Here is a 20190-nt window from a genome sequence, read left to right on the forward strand (position 1 = left end):
TGTCGTGGCACTATGTAGTGAAGACAGAGAAAATATGCATTTTAAATAATAACATGCTGCACATCCACACATCAGCCAGAATCCTTGTAATAATTTAGGCTGAGTGTCTCCAGCAACCTTTGGATACTTTTATTCTGGAACAGAGTGTCTACATGAGGCACTATTGAGGAAAGCTTATTCTGCAATAGCTATGCTGATCAATTTCCCTATGTAGACAAGGCCCAAGTGACTAAAATGTATGATGTTTTGTTAGATGTATTTCACTTACAAGTTTAGTCTTGTCCAGGAATTATGTTAAATCGGTAAGTAGTTGAGAGTACTGAGTCTGGAGAAACTAATTACATTAACTAAGCCTACTACTAATATTTGTTACAGGAAACTGTGCTTATCTACAGCAAAAGTGAACTATGAAAAACCCTTGAGTGTAACAAAGAGTTTAGCTTAGAAATCACATATCTTTTTCATGGTCAAGACAATTGACAGTTCTTAGAGAAAGAGCAAAAAGGAAGAAGCTTTGAACTGGCTTGTAAACTAAAGATTTTCTCATCATTTGAAACTTGTCTTAAAATAAGAGCTTACAATACTGGTGAAATTCCAGAAAAATTAAAATAATTTCAAAATGATACCTGCATATTATATTTTGCGTATAATGGGAGATAGTCTTGTGCTGGTATAAGTGGCAAAGCTTGGCTATATATACCTGGAAAAGGTAATTTTGAGCTGTTTGGGGATTGTTTGATAATTCATTTGCCCAAATTTTAAAATTCTACTTTAAAATTGTGTGGTTGAACTGACATGAGCAATTCCATAATTTCACTGGCTGATAAACTTGATTTGAGATAAAGAAGGATCTATATTTAAGGATCCCATAGTTCCACACTGGTGCCAAAATCACCCACTCAGAACAGCATAGAACTAGGATAAAAGTTTGCCGTTGTACCATGGTTGTGATTAGACCCTGAATTAATGTAACTGATTTATTATGTCTTGATAAACTGTAACCTCCCCTGTTCAGGTTTTCGACATTGTAAACACTATAATCTAACCATCTTTATTTTGCTTTCTTTAACTTCTCATTAGCTTTTTAAATGCTATTTTGGCTGATAAAATACATAAATTCATAGTAATTCTCCAGCCTGTACTTTATGGACAGAGAGCCAAAGAACAGCAAGAAACCTAATAGAAGTAACTGGTTGATTCAAATTCTTCAACCAATATGTGTGTGTTTTAATAACATCTTTCTCACAACTAATAAGGTTAAGTGAACTCCCCAGTGTGATCTGTACCTAGTGAAAAAGAGGCTTATTTAAATGACGAAGGCAAGAAGATCTCTCACAGAGTGCTGAAGGAAAATGAGCTCCACACAAGACCTTGACTATCCTCAGATCTTATTTCAATACAACAATGGGTTTTTAGTCTCAAAGGTAAGAATTACAAATAATGCTTAGAAATTATATTAAAACTAGGTAGGTAGAAATTTCCAAACTCAATTTAGATGGTTATTTTAAATCTCAAGAAAGGAAGAGACTCAATACAAGGGGTCCCAATTTTAACCTCAATCTCTTAGGAGTTTGTCAGATTTTATCTTGAAATAGTCATGATGAAAGTTTGCAGAAAAAAACCTGTAAGAAATGTCACCTTCAAGGATGGGCCAACTCTGAGATAATTTATCCAACTCCTTAAATTTTGGGGTTTTGGGTAAAGGGAACCCAGATCTGCACCAAGTTGTATTATTATAGTCTTCCAAATGATGTTTTGCTAAATTAAAATCACCCAAAATCATGCCAGTCTGTTTTGCTAAGAGAATATCTCCACATACCTCTAAATTTTGGGTTTTCGGATAAACAGACCACAGATCCAAATGACCCTTGGTTTTGATTTTGCAAAATCTAACTCCAGATAACACAGTTTTGCAAAAATATACTCACCTACAGTGAATTTTGCATATCTGTATTTACCTTGCGCTGCAAAAGAGAACACAGTGGCTTATTTATATTCTGGCAGATTATATCCCTTGGGGGCAAAACGGATCTAGTTTAATGACTGTCTTTCAAGAAACAGAATGGTAGTAAGGCAGAGGTGGAAACCCAGAGATTTCATTTCCCTCTTTGAAGATATTTTTACAAACCATGTGTTTCAATTAGTATTTAATATTTCCAGCTCTGTCAAAAGCCAACACAGCAAAACAAGAAATACCATTCATAGGGTGTGTGTGTGTGTGTGTGTGTGGTGGGGAATTAAATGCCCAATGAGTCTCCTTTCCACTGTGGAGAGAATATAGGCTAGTTCAAAAATAACAGTTTTCTAAGCACCCAGAGAGGCAGTGAATGGCCAATATTTTTCAAATTCACACTCTTAAAATATATTTTTGAAAGATAATCGGAAGGTAATTTTGATTCCGCTGGATAGCGTTATGTTATCTCTTAGAGGGAGAGGGGGAACTCTGTGGAGGTTTACAAAGGATCATGGCAAGCAGGAGATTAGAACTGGCACGCTCTGGCATTTTTGTGAACGTTTTCTATGACCATAAAATATGCAATCTAGCATTATGCGTTCCATGCTAGATAGAAAGACATAAATAAAAAGACATTTGTTACAATTTGGGGATAGGCTATTCGATCTATCTAAGGGCTCCAAAGCTTTTAGGATTGTTTCTGGTTTTGCTGCATGAGACTTTCATAGGTTTTTTTAACAATACGTCACATCAGTCTATTAATCATAGCACAATGCCTTTAAAATGTGGTATTGTAAGGGTCTGTTCTAAACCTATAAAGGCAAAAAAAAAAATGCATACACAATACCTGGCCTGAATATGTGATTATTTAATGGGTAGATCAGCATGGAACAGAAATGAAAGAAGCAGCGCAATTTAAGTAATGGTCTCAGTGCTAAAAGCAACTGCAGTTTAATCACAGCATTTTGATGGCTGAAAAACACTTTAGTGGTGGTTTTTACAATTCTTGTAAAATTTTCTCACTTAAGGAGCTGCTTAACGGGGGGATCTGCACTTTCTCTTACTCCACTGCCCCACCCCCATTTGCTTTCAGATTATGTTTACCGCCTGTGAATTGGGAGTGTTTGATCTATTGCTGGAGTCAGAAGGGCCCCTGTCTTCAGATGCCATTGCTGAACGTTTGGGCACCAGCGCCAGCGGAATGGAACGGTTACTTGATGCCTGTGTGGGATTAAAGCTCCTGGGAGTCGAAATGAAAAGTGAAGGAGGTAATGTTGTTGGGAAGGGAGAAGGCTAACAATTAAATCACTGTTGGTTTTAAGGCCTCATTAAATAGCATGTGCGAGACTGAGTTATAATATTAAACGCCAAAATGCCAGAATGAGGGAAGAGGTACAGTGTGATCTGAAAAATCTCAATGCAGCAGATTTACAAAAACTGAACTTGGTAGGAGTAAGAGAGTAAAACAGATGCATAGTCACTTTTCTACCTCTCCTAAGAACCTCTTTAACGCATTGGACCAAATTCACAAGCAATAGTAATTACCCATAAGGGAAGGGAATTTGAGTCTAAGCAGCTGTAAGGGAATCTAAGAGAGTGTTGTAAGATGTGTAAATGTATATATAGTGTGGAGGTCAGAAGAAGGTATTAGTTACACTTAGACTTCTTTAAACTCTCCCGCTGACTTGGCCAATTGTCTTTATATCTTCATATTAATTATCTTTATTTCATAAAGTACAGTCTCAGATTTCCTGATCTAAAGATATTAGGCCAGATCCTCAGCTGGTATAAATTGGTGGAGCGCCACTGAAATTGGTGGAGCTAAGCCTGTTTACACCACCTGAAGGTCTGTTTCTGAGAGGTGTTTCAAACAATAAATAATTCATAACATAGTCTTTGGATAATGTAAGAAATCTGCAGCTCCAAATGATCAATTTAAATTAGTGAATGACAAATGTATTCAGCATTTGCGCCAGGCCCCATGCATACAAACCTCTTCACAATTGCTGTACTCACTTGCAACCTTTCAGAGTCGGCTGCATTAATCTCTCTCTCTCTCTCTGTCTCTCCCAGCTGTCAAGCTCTATGAAGACCCTCTCCCCAGTCCTTCCATCACAGCTAGGTGTCCTCCCCATGGGAATCAAGCAGTGCTCTCAGGATTAATATAAACCCATTGGTACACTGGGTCAGAAAGAGTATTCTTACTGTGTTTGCATAGCAGAGGGACTGCTAAATAAACATAAAAGAAGAATGGCCTTTTTACAAGTACCTTCTCTGCTCTTAAGCCATGTCTACATGGGGAAGTTATTTTGGAGTAAGGAAGGGGGAACTTGAAGTGCTATAGCCATTCCACAGTAGCTCCCCTGGTGGATGCTCTTATTCTGGAATAAGAGTTAGTTTGTTTCAATTTAGCTTGGCTTGTTCCAGTTTAGCTTGATTCATTTCCAAAATGGACTAATCTAAATTGGAAAAGTATACTGATATTCTACAATAATAGTGTCAGCACAGGGAGCTCTAATAAACAGCTTTTCCAGTCCATTTCAACATATGGACAAGCCCTTAGAAATCTGTGGCCAGTTCAGAAGCCACCTACACCCTTTCCATGGAAAACAGCCCAGCTGCAGAAGCCTAAATGAGGCAGCATCCACCCTGCTAATGGAAGTTCAGCTGGATGCTTCAAAGGAACTTTTCTCCTCCGTGGCAGCCACCCCGGTGGAGAGCACACACACAGACTTTCCTGGAGCTGCCCATACCTCAGTCTTCCCATCACAGACAGCTGAGGAAAAGATTTAAAGCCTAATCTGGCTCTCATTGAATTCAGTGGGAGTTTGCCTCTGTTGTAAGAGAGAGAACACATTCTATAGCAGCCCATATGTCTGTCCATTAAAGACATATAGTGAGCATAGTACGAGTCCAAAGCTTTGCATCTGTGAGATGACTCCCATAATCAGCCAGCGAGAATACTGAAATTCAGTAGCAGTAGATGTCCTCAGAAGTGTCTGAGCTATTCAAGTTAGGGATAATGGGTGGTATTATGTCCTGGGGACTTAACTCTCCCCATTGGTTTCCTCACCAGGTGAAAAAAGACTGGTATGTTAGGTGTTATTGCTGAAATAAGATGCTTTTGAGTATACACACTAAAAAGCATAGTGGAAAGAGATGTCACCACAGCCGTGTGGCTTATACATTTTCCTCTTGCTCTTTCACAAAAGACGTGCTGGTAGTGATGGGATGTGCTTATAACATTCTGGAATCCTTCACTCCAGTTCTTGCAGAATCTGACGGGTAGACATGGTATGCTATGCATGCGTGCCCGCGGGCCCTCCCCCATCTCTGGCCTATCTACTTTCTTTGTTGCTTTGGTTGCATTCCTACAGCTTGTTCTTGTTATAAAGATTATGCTGTAAAACAGGCGTTGCACAATGACAAGTTTGTAAATGTTAACTTACCTTCTTTTTCCTTTTAGCCTTTTACAGGAACACAGAGCTTTCCAACCTCTATCTTACAAAATCAAGTCCCAAGTCTCAGTATCATAATTTGATGTACTACTCCAAAACCATCTATTTGTGCTGGCACTACCTGACAGATGCTGTGAGGTAAGGAGATGAAATCTTTTGTCGTTTGCACAAAATTCATGTGCCAACACCCATTGCAGTAAAGCACTTTGCTACATTTGTGAACCTGCTCAGGAAGAGGCTTGTCTCTGGGGAAACAGTAGAAAATGAAGACATATGTAACCCACACACGTCCTGGGTGTAGTGCTCTGTCCCACGTAGTGGCACTGAGATCACTTGGAGATTAATGAATCTGCTACAGTGTTAGCTAACAGCTATGTGGCTTGAGGGGCCTGCATTTAGCTCCAGAGGTCCCAGGTTCAGTCCTGCCTGCTGATGATACTCATTGACTGGTAATTGTTTCAGAAGCATGTTGAAGTGCTAAGTATCGCTATTATTACATGTTTGCTAGTGCTTCAGTGGATGAATTCACTGTAGATTCAGGAAACACACTTCTATACTATGCTTCTTTGGTGTGTCCCAAGGGGAACATTTATTCATGACAACAGTTTCTGTGGAGGGAAGCCCTCGGCCAGGCAAATGATGATGAATAGTTGCTGAGGGATGCTTGCAGGGATCCTAATTGGTTTTGTTGCCAAAGGCAGAAGAAAGTGAGGAAGGAAGTCAGTGTATATTGGGCCAGAATCTCAGCCGGTACAAGTCAGCACAGCTCTTTATGGAGCTATGTCAATTTACACCAGCTGAGGATCTGAGCCCTGTCTCTGGTACATCAAATAGCAGTTGTGTTTCCTTCCTCCTAGTGGTGTCCAATAATGAACATAAAATAATAACAAAGTAGAGGTTGATTTCCTTTCTGAATCTTTTGGTTGTGGATTTCAGAATGATTCAAGAAATCAAACAAAGGGTAACGCTTGTAATGTTGTAATCACTTGTAATCACACAGGTGATTCCCTTTTTCCTTAATAAGTTTAATAAAATAGTACCTTTATAAGCCAAAATTGCCACCAATGCAGCAAGGTGTTAAACCAAAAATATGCTCACAATTTTCTAATTTTTTTTTAAGAGATGGGAAAAACCAGTATGAGCGAGCATTTGGCATTTCATCAAAAGACCTCTTTGGGGCTCTCTACAGGTAATAATCAATTTAGTGTTGGGATGCCTTTTTCTATTTTGTATTACCATTTTGATGGTGAAATATGGTGATCAGTCCTATTCACATGAAAAACCCATCATTTCAGTGGTATCCAGTGTTGAGAATATCTGTTTTTTCTAATATGCTTGTCACTTTGGTATCAAAGCAAAAAATTCTTACTTGCAACTTATCATTAAAAGTTTGTTATGTACCATAGCTGGTATACTGAAAAATTCCGTTAAATGAAAAACATCTGGGGACCCTGAGGCTTAGCATCATAACACATTGCTAGATGATAAGTGTAACATGTTTTTCTTCTGGTAAGTTTCATTAATATGTAGGAATATGAAATAGGGTGGATTTATTTTTAATGTTTTGAATAGCTAGTAGTGTAAGTTCTTTAATAGTGGACACAGTAGTCTATTGTGCATGCTGGCTTAGAAGCAGGGTTTAATATAGTATTTGAGATAATAGTTCGTGAAAGAGTAATATGCTAGGCACCAATAAATGTGTCATAATTTACTTGTGCTACAAATAATGTTCTTTTAAATGACTAGATCAGAAGAAGAGATGATCAAATTCATGTATGGTTTAAATGCAATTTGGAGTATTTGTGGCAGAGATGTGATTGCTGCATTTGACCTTTCAGCTTTCACGGTCATTTATGATCTGGGAGGTAAGTGTCATAAGAACTTTGAACTGTTTTCTTTGGTAAGCTATGGATACATATTGCACTTGTTCTTCGACCTGTGTGAGTAAAGGAAAAACAGGACAGACTTCATGGCCAGGATCAATCACAAGGGAAGCATTTTACATTTTGAGCCAAAGTCCTATAAAAATATGAAAATGATAAAAGCATTAGAAAGCGGAATGTTTTCCTCAGTCTAAAGAACCCCATAGATCTAAGTAGCAGCTTATTTTCCTTCTCAATGATTGGTAGGTTTTTCTTTTGCAATTGCGTAAGAAATTCTGCCAGAACAACTTCCAGGCTATTCTTCACTTCACTCAGTGACTTTAGGTTGATGAATTGCCTACATACATCTTACCACAAAAAGCTTTACAGTTGTCTCTGTGTTTCAGTCCTGTCAGGATTTACAGCACCACGCAATCTCCATTTCTACTTCTCCCCTGCTGTTTTGCTCTCTCAAGTTTCTAAAACACAGAAAGCAGAAATGAAGTCTGGCTAATCTGTTCTGGCCATTTTCACTTCTCAACCTCTAAAGCCATTCAGTATGCCTCAGCTGTGTCTTATTCTTCCTTGCAATGGCCTTACCTATGATTTTCCGACTAATATTGATGGCAATTTTCTCCTGGAGCTGTGCATACCATTAGAACAGCCTCTGCCAATGTAGTTCCCTTATGGCAGCAAATATAGCCCTGTAATTTGGCTGTAAAAATTCTGCAGATATTTTCAGTTACACCGCAATCACTTCTGTGCTTTTCATGATGCGACTGATGTATTAAGGTCTGCTGCAGATTATGATGATGATGATGATGTTTTCAGAGTTATGTATTATTATTTCAAAGTTTTCTTGACTACATTTGTTGGGTTACTTCCATGCCCATCGCCCTGATTCAGCCTCAATGGGAATTATCATTTTTATTTAAGGATAGGCCTGTGCTTAAGCACCTGGGTGAATCAAGGTCCATAAGCATGATCTATTCTGCCCTCTGACTATTTCATTTTAAGTAGATCTGGCTGGGAAAATGAATCTCACACTGCAAAAGTTTCAAGGTTTTAGAAATAAACTGTATCCCAAATTGGGATGAAAAGCCAAAATCTCAAACATTTTTGCAGAAGAGAAATTCTGCAATACTTCATTTTGGAAACACCAAAGTGTTCCTGGAGGGGGAATATTTCAAAGTTTCTCAAATGAAAGATGCTTCTTGGGAGCTCTGCTCTGGGGCAACCTGACCACAGGAGCTGTTGAAGAGCCAGGGAGCTGGGGGATCCTGGAAAACTGTTCACCAGATGGGTTGCTGGCAAGGTAGGGCAGGCAAGCTGGAAGTAAGTTAGTTATCCTGAAGCTTAACGTATTCATAGCCATGGAATCTTTCCAAATTGTCCATGCCCCACCCATCACTTGAACTCAACTTAAAGTCCCTTTCCCCACTTCTGCCTTCTCCCCAAGACAATGTACTGGTTGTCTTGAGATTTCTTCTGTGCTTCTCAGACTGGAATCAGTGTTTTTATTACAAGGGATTTAAAAGTGTTCATGGTGGCTGTTTGTATAGAATTAACATTGAAGAGTCACTATTCAATTTGGTAGGCTCAAAATGTGGACCACTTGCTTCCCTCCCACCCTTCTTTCTGTTTGCAAAGTCCTTATACAGTAAATCTTTCTATGCCCTTTTTCGATCTGAATCCAAACCCTAAAATCGTTGATGGGAATTGTCCCATTGACTCCACTGATCTTTGGAGCAGGCCGTTGTTGAATGCTCACTGCCCACAGTCTTATGCAAATGACTAGCTCTGCAGGAACAAACCCATGTGCTTGTGGGATGGAGCAAAAGCAGCGGAAGCAGAGAAACCAGGTCAGTTTTCAGTTCATTGTTGTAAACAGTGAGAAAAACATGAATTTAAATATCATGGGGGAAATAACCTTGACGTATGCTGTCCTTTTAAGGTAAACTAACTCAACTCATGCTCCTCACCTGTTTCTTTCCCCTCTGGGGTTTGTTTTACAATACAGGCAAAACCCATCCTGAACTTTAACTGTATGGTAATGTTTTGAATGGTGAATACTGGATATGAATCTTTCCCATTTTTAACAATTCAGTTATTTTTCTCATTGTGGCATTTTCTATATACCAAGACCTGGCTTTTGGTGTAAACCTAATGGGAGGAGGTAAGGGCTTTTGAAATCCAGCTTGTAGCGAAGTGTGCCTAGAGTTTTTCATGCATTCCTGCAGTGACTGTGCTGATTGTGACCATCCTGGGACTTAGGAGACCTGGGTTCTATCCCAGCTCTGCCCGTGGTTGGCTGGATGACCTGAAGCAAGTCATTTCCCATCTCTGGGCCTTTATTTTTCCAGCCTGTACAATGGAGATTGTGCCTCCTTTGTGAAGTGCTTTGATAGTCATAGGTTAATAGCACTATAGACTCATAGACTTTATTATTTGCTATATGCCGTCCTAATGATTGAAGATGGAAGCTTTAAAACAGAAGCATGGTTCGTTGATTTTAGACAAGGGGAATATCTATTGTGGTAGGTCACTGGTATTTTAGCTTTTAGTTTCATGTAATGCTGGTTGAAATTTTTTCAGAATATTTACATTAAAAAATGAGGTTTCTGTTTTGTAGTATTCAAAACAGACCCAATTTCATGTGTTTAACTTCTCATGTTTGATGGAAAACACTGAAATGGTTATCTCCATTTCCTGTTTAACAAAATGTAGGTTTTCAGTGAAATAAACGCCCAGTAATTGCATTCATTTAAAAAAAAAAAGTCCTAAAAAATTCCATGACAACTAAAACTTAGAAAAAGTCAATATTTCAGAACATTTTCATATTCAAAATGGTCATTTTTTGAAAGAAAAAACTCTTCCTTTGAAAGTTTCCAGCCAGCTATAACTTCATCACACCATTAAAACAATACCCTTTACAGGCTGGTGGTTAGATCACAGGGCTGGGAGCAGGGAAAATTGGGTCCTATTTCAGAGAAGACAAAGAGAGGCTGGGAGACCATGAACAAATCACTTACCTTTTCTGTACTTAGTGTCTCCTTCTGTAAAAATGGATACTAACGTTAACCTATCTCACAAGGCAGCATGAGTCTGAGTTCATTGCAGTCTAAGTTTCTGAGATGGAAGCTATTATAAAAATGACCAGTATTGTTATATTTGAGCATTTACCCTGTATTTCACTTTCACTATAAGGATGTGCAGGTGGTTTGGCCCAGGAATGTATTTCTTTGTACCCAAATTCTACAGTCACAATTTATGACCTACCTAAAGTAGTGCAAGTGGCAAAGGAGCGTTTTGTACCCCCAGAAGAACGTCGGATCACTTTCCATGAAGGTAAACTGGGTTCATTTTGTGTGTGCTCATCTGCAAAGAAAAATGTGTTGAAGGGACCATGTTTGATGATAACAGAGTGTACTGAGCAACGTACACCCTGTGGATTGGGTTACTCACCTGGGAGAAGCTATTAGTTGCCAAGGATGCAAGTCTATACCAAGGCCTTGAACATCATCCCTATTAAACAGCAAAATAAAAATTAAAAACCAAACTCCATGCTGTGTCCATCCTAGCCCTTCAGTGTCATGCAGTGGGGATGCGGCTTCACTGAACAATTGTGGGCAGGTCCAAAGCATGCAAAATTGTTGAAAACAGTAGGTCGTTTAGATTAGTGCAATGTGATTGGCCACAAAGGCCCATAAGGACGTCCATGTTACATTTGAAGGGATAAATGCTGTTGGGGTCCTGTTGCGATATAAATTGAGTGTTGAGGCATCTTGCTTTTAGATGTCTATTTTTACTATTTAAATCAAAATAAATGGTCAGTTTTGGGGGGATGGGGATTGGAGGAGGAGGGGAGAGATAGAGAAAGGGGACCTGGCAGTGAAGAAGGGGAAAAAGTGGAGGGGGTGGGGGAGAAATGACCTAAAAGCAAAGACAGAGAAGTGTGACAGACGGTTTATATGGGTGAAGCAGACAGGAAAGAGAGAGAGAGAGAGAGAGAAATTAAATTGGTATTCAAGTGGATGGATAAAGAGCACATCAGCAATTATCCAATACTGGGAGATTTGCCCACTAAGTGGGCTGTGAATCTTCATTTGTACTGTGGTACCACCTAGATTGGAGGAGGTTTTTTAAATTAAATTGATGTAGAAGGAGGTGAAAATTAACTTTTTCTGGTTTGTTTAGGGAACTCTCACCATACTTTCTTTTTATTGCATTGTATGTACGTTCATTTCCATCTCTTCGGAGAAATTGTGAAGCACTAAAATGTTTCCAAAGAATCAGATATGTCTCTTAAATGTTTGGTTGCTTACATTTTTCAGGCTTCTTCCACACTTAACACAAACAAACCCCCTTCACACTGCCACACAGCATTGAGAATTTTTGCCCTACACTGTTAGTCACTGCTTAGCATTGGCCGTGATCATGACAAGCCAGAAGAATGTAATTTCCTAGCAAGTCTTTTGAGTAGTTTTGGAGCTAGCTTGTACTTTTTGCAATACCAAATTTAAAATGTTTGCTTATTCAGGCCTGTTTTTTTGCATTGTTTTTCTTTTTTTTCAGGAGATTTTTTTAAAGATCCAATTCCAGAAGCTGACCTGTACATTTTGGCTAGAATCCTGCATGACTGGGCAGATGACAAGTGTATGCAGCTACTAGCAAAAATTCACAAGGCTTGCAAGCCTGGTATGTTCTCCTCTTTGCAAAATAGAGATTTATATGCATCATTTGTTTTAGACTTTTTTTTTTAAAGGGCCATTTAAATGAAAGACTAAGTAAAGAAACATACATTGAAAGCTTTTCTCATTTTAAATCAGAGATTTGTATCCAAGCCATGTGAGTAATAATGGCCAATGTGAACATTTTCACAATTGGTTTCTAGGTTTGGGCACTTCACTTTAGACATGGAAGGCCAGATATTTAAAGTTATTTAGGTGCCTAATGATGTTGACAAGCACCTCTTCAATTTTTGAAAATTTCCAATCTGCATTTTTAGGTGCCATAGGGCTTGATTTTCAGAGAGGCTTGGCAACCACACCTCTGGGGTTCATTTCTGCCAGAGTAAATAAACGTTTCAATCCCAACTAAGAGGTTCCCCTTCATTCTCTACTTTGAAGTACAGGAAATAAGTTAATTAATGCATAGAATCCCTCTTGCATCCTTCTTTCATTAAATACTGTAGCAATATAACGTGATTTTTCTTTTTGTATAAGGGGGATTACTAAGGTTATGGAAATACCTAAAAATGCAGTTGGAAAATAAGCTTTAGTATCCTCCTCTGACAAATCAATGTGTTTGTTTTTAAATCTCTTCATCCCACCAGGGGGCGGAGTGCTGCTGATTGAAACACTTTTGAATGAAGACAAAACTGGGCCTATAGAAACCCAGCTTTACTCTATGAACATGTTGGTTCAGGCCGAAGGAAAAGAACGAACGCCAACCGAGTACAGCAAGCTCCTCACTGCAGCTGGTTTCAGAGAGATTCAAGTCAAGAAAACAGGAAAGCTCTATGATGCCATTTTAGGAAGAAAATAATTCTGTCTCTTCTTTCTTGTCTATTGTTAGATGTATGAATGCAGTGGAGTGATCAGCTTTTACTAGACTGTAGCAATGAACCCAGCTCATAGTTAACCTTGTCACTTTCTCTGTACAACAATACACTGTTAGAACTTTCATTCATTATGTATGTTGAGCCTACAGGGATTGACGGTCTGCCAGCTTGAATGTGACTCCTGTTTGGCTCTGGACTCTAACTGTGGGAATAAAGTAATTAACACACGTTTAACAAGAAATAGCATGTGAAAGCAACAATATGGAAGCAACAATATGGAAAGCTTATACTACTTGCATTATACATTTTTTCAATTCTGTCAGACTCTGTACTTTCCCCACTTTTTGCATATTTAACATAATGTCTGACCCATCTGGGTTTGTACTCAGCTTTCTTTCTGCAAATATAAACTGTACATCACTGTACTGAATACTGTTGGATGCACTGAGATTCTATGAAAATGTATACAGTGTAAAGGGAGTGAACTCTTTCTTGTCAGGATTTGCCATTTTTCAGTTTCTTCAGATGTTTAATTCAGTCTCACATCACAATAACAAGAGGACCGTCAGTATAATGAAAAGTATCACATTCAAAACTAATCAAATGAAGTGTTTTCCCCCACGCTGTCTGTGGCACTCATGCTACAGGATACCACTGAGTCCAGGAGCTTAGCTGGATCCAGAAAAGGAGTAAACTTTTATATAGATAAGAGTATTGTAATACTCATTTATACAAAGCAAAGGCATTTCTAGAACACTTAAAGTAACTACTCTAGCACAGTGATGAGCTGCCAAAATCTTAACAACCGGTTCCCTATAAAAAGTTCTGATTTAAGTGATGTGTCAAGAGGTGGAAGGAGCGGAGGTGTAGTGGCAGGGAAGAGATTGCAAAGAGGCAAAAGGGGCTTGTTGCAGGGGATGCAGTGGCAGGGAGGGAGTGGCACAAGGGAGAAGTGGTCAGCGGGGGGTTGTTGCAAGGGGCTGGCAGGCAGGGGTGTGTATGTGCCCGGGGTTGTTGCAGGGGGGTGAAGGTGGCAGGGAGGGGTTTGCACAAGGGAGGAGTGGGCAGGAGGGAAATGGCAGGCGGTGGGCCGGGGGGTCCCAAGGTTGATGCAGGGGTGAAGGTGACCGTGGCTGGCTGCGGGGGGGGGGGGTGCTGGGTGGAGGCTGCCCAGAGGCAAAAGTGGCAGGGCAGGGTGGGTTGTTGGGGCAGGGGGTGCACAGGAGAGAAAGAGCTGGTTGGTGGGTGTTGGAGGGGGTGGCACTGGCTGGGGGAGGGGTGCCCGGGTTGCTCCCACATACACCATTCCCCAGGCCAGGGACTGGACCTGCCCACCCCCCAGTGCTCAGCGGATCCGTGCGGCTCCCCACAGCCTGGCTAGGTACCTTGCAGGCAGAGTAGACACCCAGCTTCTCTGCCCAAAGAGCAGAGCGCAGCTGCGCCTTCTTCCTTGCGCCGCGGGCCAAGCCGGGCTCCCCGCTGCCCCCGGGGCTCTCAGCGGCGGTGCAGGCAGACAGCCCCCCTGCGCCCAAGCCAGGCTCCCTGCCACCCCTGGGGCTCTCGGCGGCGGGCCACCACCGAGATTCCCAGGGGCGGCGGGGAGCTTGGCTCGGCCCATGGCGTGGGGAAGAAGGCACAGCTGCTACTGCTAGACCCTCCCCTTCCCTGCTCCACCGCCAGCTGCTCCCCCGGGGGGAGGGACTGGCCACGCCGCAGGCATCCCCTCTGGAGCCGGGGAGCAATGGCAGCCTTGTGCTCCACTGTTTTAAAAATATGGGGGCGGGCACCGCTTTTTGGCGCCCCCCCAACCACTTGGTGCCCTAGGCAGCCGCCTAGTCCACCTAGTGGTTGCACCGGCCCTGCCTGACAGAACCCCCGGAACTCCCACGCCCGCCCAACCCGTTCCCCGTCCCCTGACCGCCCCCCCAGAACCTCCGCCCCCTCCAAACGCTCCCTGCCCCTTATCCAACCCCTCCTCCCAGCCCGGCCCAGCCCCCTTACCATGCTGCTCAGGGCAGCGTGTATGGATGCCGCGTGGCCCGCTGGAGCTCGCAGCCCCACCCCCTTACCATGCTGCTCAAAGCGGCAGGTGCTGCAGAGCTGCCGAAGAGCGGTCCAGAGCGCTGGCGCTGGCGGCGCGGCATGCTGAGGCTCTGCAAGTGGGGGGAAGGCAGGGGACGGGCTGGGGGAGCTTCCCTGGCCGGGAGCTTAGGGAGCCCTAACAACCGGTTCTAAAACTGCTTCTAAATTTAACAACCAGTTCGCGCGAACCGGTGCAAACCGGCTCCAGCTCACCACTGGACTCTAGCACATACAGGCAGGACTTGACTGCCTACTAATCCCCCCAGATCAGACACAACACATAACAATATACAAGACTACAGCCTCACACTAAAACAGAAAGGCAGCACTGTATGTTGGTGGAGGTGCTGTCTGCACCGATCGTTACGCTAACCAAAGTTGCTGTAGTAAGCATAATTTAAAAAACGGGAGTTTTGGAAGGAAGAAAAACTCTTATTCCAGCTGAGTATCAACTGATCGTTAGAGGACTTTCCCTTCACCCTCCCACTTCCCTGGTTCTTGTTGCGCAGACAGCAAGTCTGAAGTGTAGGCAAAGTGATGTTTATTGGGGTTAGTTCCAAGCAAGCATGTCCATAGCTCTACACGCCGGCAGAGTCTGTTTCCCAGTGTTCTGTTCCCAGCCCTGACGCCGCAGAGCATTTACCCCACGTCCCCCTTCCCAGCTCTGACCCTTGCCTGTGTCCCCATTCCCATCTCCTCCTCCTTAGCAGGCCCAAATATACCTGCAATGCACGCCCACAGACCCACCCCTTACAATTTTTGGTCATGTTCCATTTTGAGTCTGGGGTCTTCATCCCACACCTTTTGTACACCATGGGAGGGGTAAGGAATGAGGTTGTGCTTGGGTCGGCAGTTCTTTGGGCTTTTAGTGTTTTATATCCCCCGCACCCAAGCCCCTTTGCCCCTCCCACCTGGTTGCTTGATTTTGCCTTGAGACAGGGGTTGAGGTAATCTTAAAGTATGCTCTGAGTAACACTTTAACTGCTCTTATCTGTTCCCATTGTACTAACAAATCCAGCTGACTAGGCAGAAGCAACATCACAGTGTCTTTGTCCTTTGTTTACACATATTAGTATAAGGGTATCAAAAAGTCAAACCCCAAATTCTATCCCAGGCTAACAAACAGACCTATATACTAACACTGATCACTGAGTATTGGGAGTTAGGAGGATAATTTTTCTGGAAGCAAGTCACCCCTCAGACACCTTGATCTGGGCTGAATTCACCTTTTGAGGTGAGGTAAGCGGATTGGGGTTGGGACCAATGTTCCCTCTAATTTTTGACAGGCCGTGTGAGCAAAAAATTTCTTCTGTGCAAATTGTTGTGCGTGCGGTGTTTCGCCGTGTGTGTGGGATTTAGGATCTGTGTGCGCCCACGCACACGCCCACAGCTTAGAGGGAACAATGGCTGGGATTCAGCCTCATGTGTGACACTTTAGCTTGCCTCCCCAGATGAAGGGGATGAGTACAGAAGTCATGTGTTGGAGACCATGTGACTAAGAACCAGGCCTTCTGGGAGATATAAGGGCAGCCTGGGATTAATCAAGAGAGAGACTTCAGGGAAAGCAGATGTGGGTCCAACTGCTTCATTAAAGAGTAACACCCAGCCAGGAAAGGGCTAATAAGGAGGAGGTCTAGGTTGGTTGCATATGAAGAGGCCCCAAGAAGAAAATTCAGGGTAGTTTGAGTTATGGGGCAATCAGCCCTATTGTTTCGTATCCCCTAGCTGGACCCATAGTAGAAGGTGGGTGCAAGTTGTCCCTCTATCTCCTTCCTTCCATGTTGCTACCATGTGAGGTGGTATAATCCCCCTTATTAATAAAAGGAAGAAGGGATTGATAAGATCCCAGCAGGGGAAGCTGAGCTAATGAAAGGAACTTTTTATGGATGAGAGAAAGATTCTACAGTATCTTGGACGTAACTAACTCGAATGGACTCTGGTATACACAGAGTGGTACGCTGTGCAGAAGATGATATGTGTATCTAACACTGTAGAAAACACTATATGACATACTGTGCTACTTGAGAAATAGCAGCTCAATATGCAATTACAGTTTGTGTTGTGCAAACACACAATGAGCAGAGTTAAGGTTGTGAGTTCATCCGCAATAGTCACGCCATGACTTCTGAATGTTCAAGCATAGCATTCTTTTAAAGTAGGACAGTGCAATGTAAAACCCCTGCTGACTTCTGCTTTTGACCTCTTCAGGAGGTTCATCTACTCTCCTTAAACTTCAGCCAAAGAGGTGGTACAAGCTTCTAAAGACAGACATGCTCAGAGAATACAATAGAAGGGTAATTGTATGTGCATGTAACCTGTGTGTAGTTGCACTATGCAGTGAAGACAGAGAAAATATGGCTTTACTTAATAATAACATTCTGCACATCCACACATAGGCCAGAATCCTTGTAATAATTTAGGTCTAAATTTAGGCTGTGTGTCTCCAGCAACCTTTGGATAATTGGGGTATACTTTTATTCTGGAACAGAGTGTTTATGAGGCACTATTGTGGAATAGCTTATTCTGCAATAGCTATGCTGGTTAATGTGTAGACAAGGCCCAAGTGACTAAAACGCATGATGGTTTGTTAGCTGTATTTCACTTACAAGTTTAGCCTCGTCTGGAAATTATGTTAAATTTGTAAGTAGTTGAGAGTACTGAGGCTGGAGAAACTAATTACACTAAATAAGCCTACTACTGCTATTTGTTACAGGAAACTGTGCTTGCCTACAACAAAAACGAACTATGAGAAACCCTGAGTGTTTCAAAGAGTTCAGCTTAGAAATCACATAAAGCTTTTTATGGTCAAGAGAATCCACAGTTTCATAGACAGACAGAAAAAAAAAAGCAGCAGATGTGAACTGGTTTATAAACTAAAGATTTCCCCATTTATTTAAATCTCTGCTTAAAGTTTACAATAGTGGTGAAATTCCAGAAAAATTAAAATAGCTTCAAAATGATACCTGCATATTACATTTTGGGTATAACAAGTGATAGTTTTGTGCTGGTATAGGTGGCAATGCTTGGCTATATATACCTGGAAAAGGTAATTTTGAACTGATCTGGGATTATTTGTCTGAATTTCTAAATTCTGCTTTGGAATTGTGTGGTTGAACTGACATGAGCAATTCCATAAATCCACGGGCAGATAAACTTGACTGGAGATAAATATGGATCTATATTTAATGAGCTATAGTTCCACACTGGTGCTAAAATCACCCACTCAGAACAGCATAGAACTAGGACAGAAGTTTGCCGTTGTACCATGGTTATGATTAGACCCTGAATTAATGTAACTGATTTATTATGTCTTGATAAACTGTAACCTCCCCTGTTCAGGTTTTTGACATTTTGTAAACGCTATCATCTAAACATCTTTATGTTGCTGTCTGTAACTTCTCATTAGCTTTTAAAATGCTATTTTGGCTGATAAAATACATAGTGATTCTCCGGTCTGTACTTCATAGACAGAGAGCCAAAGAACAGCAAGAAACCTAACAGAAGTAACTGGCTGATTTAAATTCTTCAACCAGTCAGTCCGCGCCGCACCCCGGTCCCTCCATCTGCGCTGGCTGGTGCGCCGTGGTGGGTGGACACTCAGGCCAGAGGCTGCTCTCAGGCACTTTTGCCTTCTGCCCTGGCTTACTTCTACTGTTGCTCATGACACTCAACCTAAGTTTAGGCCTAAGTTATTACAAGGATTCTGGGCTATGTATAAATGTACATAATACTGTTATTAATTAAATTAATATTTTCTGTGTCTTCATGTCCAACATGTTACATACACTTACATTGCCTTTCTAGTGTGTTTTTTATAACATAGCTTTCTCACAACTAATAATAGGGGTAGTGATAAGGGAAGGGGGGGCTTGCAGGGGATTATACCCACTCTAAAATTTGCCTTGGCCCCCCTGTAGCCTACCCCACATAGCAGTTCCTGCTCTGTGGCCACCAGGCTCTGAAAGCAGAGCAGACAAAGCGGCAGCTACTGTCCAGGTGCCCACCTCCAGCAGCAGCTCAGAGGTAAGTCCGGGCAGCGTGGGTGGGGACGGGACGGTGGTGGTGCCACAGAGAGGGTCAGGGTCTCATGGAGAGGGGGGCTAAGGTCCACCTTATTGAAATGGATCTTTAGTGGCCCACAGCTGGGCAGATTGTAACCAATACCAGTGAAAATTTGGATTCAATTTGCTCAATGCTCTGCAGTTTATTTGAGAAAGAATCACACAAGCAGTAAAAGGTTATACAATACATAGGGCCCTCCCAAATTCATGGTCCAGTCTAGCCAATTTCACAGTCATAGGATTTTAAAAATCATACATTTCATGATTTCAGCTATTTAAATCAGAAATTTCAAGAAATTTCTAATTGTAGGGGTCCTGACCCAAAAAGTAGTTGTGGGCTAAGTTCCCTCTAAGCTGCGCGGCCACATATCTGCCTATTAAGCCCCACACAGGGGTTCAGGATGGTGCGGGGAGAGATGCCTCTCCCTGCCAGCCCCAGCACGGATCTGCTGCGGTAGTGAGAGGAGCCCCACCCCTACCCCCAACACAGACCTGCCCCAGACTTGCCGTGGTCGGGGAGAGGAACCCCTCCCCCAGCTCTGAGTTACTGTGGCGAGAGAGGGCTGGGGGAGTCCTCTCTCCCCACCGCAGCCCCAGGGCAGCCTGCACCCCAAACCCCTCATTCCAGGCCCCAACCCAGAGCCTGCACCTGCCCTGCACCCTAACCCTCTGCTCCAGCCTTGAGCCCCCTCCCACACCCTAACCCCTCATCCCCAGCCCCACCGCAAAGCTCTGACCCCCAGCCAGAGACCTCACCCCTCGCACATACCCCAACCCTCTGCCCCAGCTCTGAGCCCACTCTCCCACTCCGAAAGCCTCAGCCCCACCCCCACCACATAAATTTTGTTATGTACACCAGTATGAAAGTGGTGTGTCACACATCACCTCCATATTGGTGCACATAACAAAATTCATTCTGCACGTGGATGTCAAAAATTAGAGGGAACACTGCTTGTGTGTGCGTGGGGGGGGGGGGGCGGTCGCAAGGTTATTGTAGGGGGTGTTGCAGCATGATATGGTATTGCCACCCTTACTTCTGTGTCGCTGCCTGCAGAGCTGGGCCCTCAGTCAGCAGCTGCCACTCTCCAGCCACACAGCTCTGAAGGCAGCAACGCAGAAGTAAGAATGGCATATTATGGTATTGCCACCCGTACTTCTGCGCTGCTGCTGGCAGGGCACAAACTTTCAGAGCTGGGCACCCAGCCAACAT

At 42.6% G+C, this 20190-nt stretch overlaps 1 protein-coding gene and 1 long non-coding RNA gene across 2 annotated transcripts; one reads left to right on the forward strand and one right to left on the reverse strand.

Annotated features, from left to right (window-relative positions):
* The first annotated feature begins 873 nt into the window (after nucleotides 1-873).
* LOC102941645 (acetylserotonin O-methyltransferase) lies at nucleotides 874-13390 on the forward strand. The gene is made up of 8 exons (XM_037889699.2): nucleotides 874-1424; nucleotides 3048-3222; nucleotides 5421-5550; nucleotides 6533-6601; nucleotides 7159-7277; nucleotides 10482-10622; nucleotides 11850-11972; nucleotides 12610-13390. The coding sequence occupies exons 1-8, from the start codon at nucleotides 1353-1355 to the stop codon at nucleotides 12819-12821; spliced, it is 1041 nt and encodes a 346-aa protein (XP_037745627.1). The 5' UTR covers nucleotides 874-1352; the 3' UTR covers nucleotides 12822-13390.
* On the reverse strand, nucleotides 3939-19312 carry LOC122464006. The gene is made up of 3 exons (XR_006287831.1): nucleotides 19164-19312; nucleotides 9046-9055; nucleotides 3939-3949 (listed from the first exon to the last, which is right to left on the reverse strand). It is a non-coding gene; the product is annotated as an uncharacterized LOC122464006 (long non-coding RNA).
* Between the last annotated feature and the right edge of the window lie 878 nt (nucleotides 19313-20190).

Source organism: Chelonia mydas, chromosome 1, assembly GCF_015237465.2.
Source record: "Chelonia mydas isolate rCheMyd1 chromosome 1, rCheMyd1.pri.v2, whole genome shotgun sequence".
NCBI lineage: Eukaryota > Metazoa > Chordata > Testudines > Cheloniidae > Chelonia > Chelonia mydas.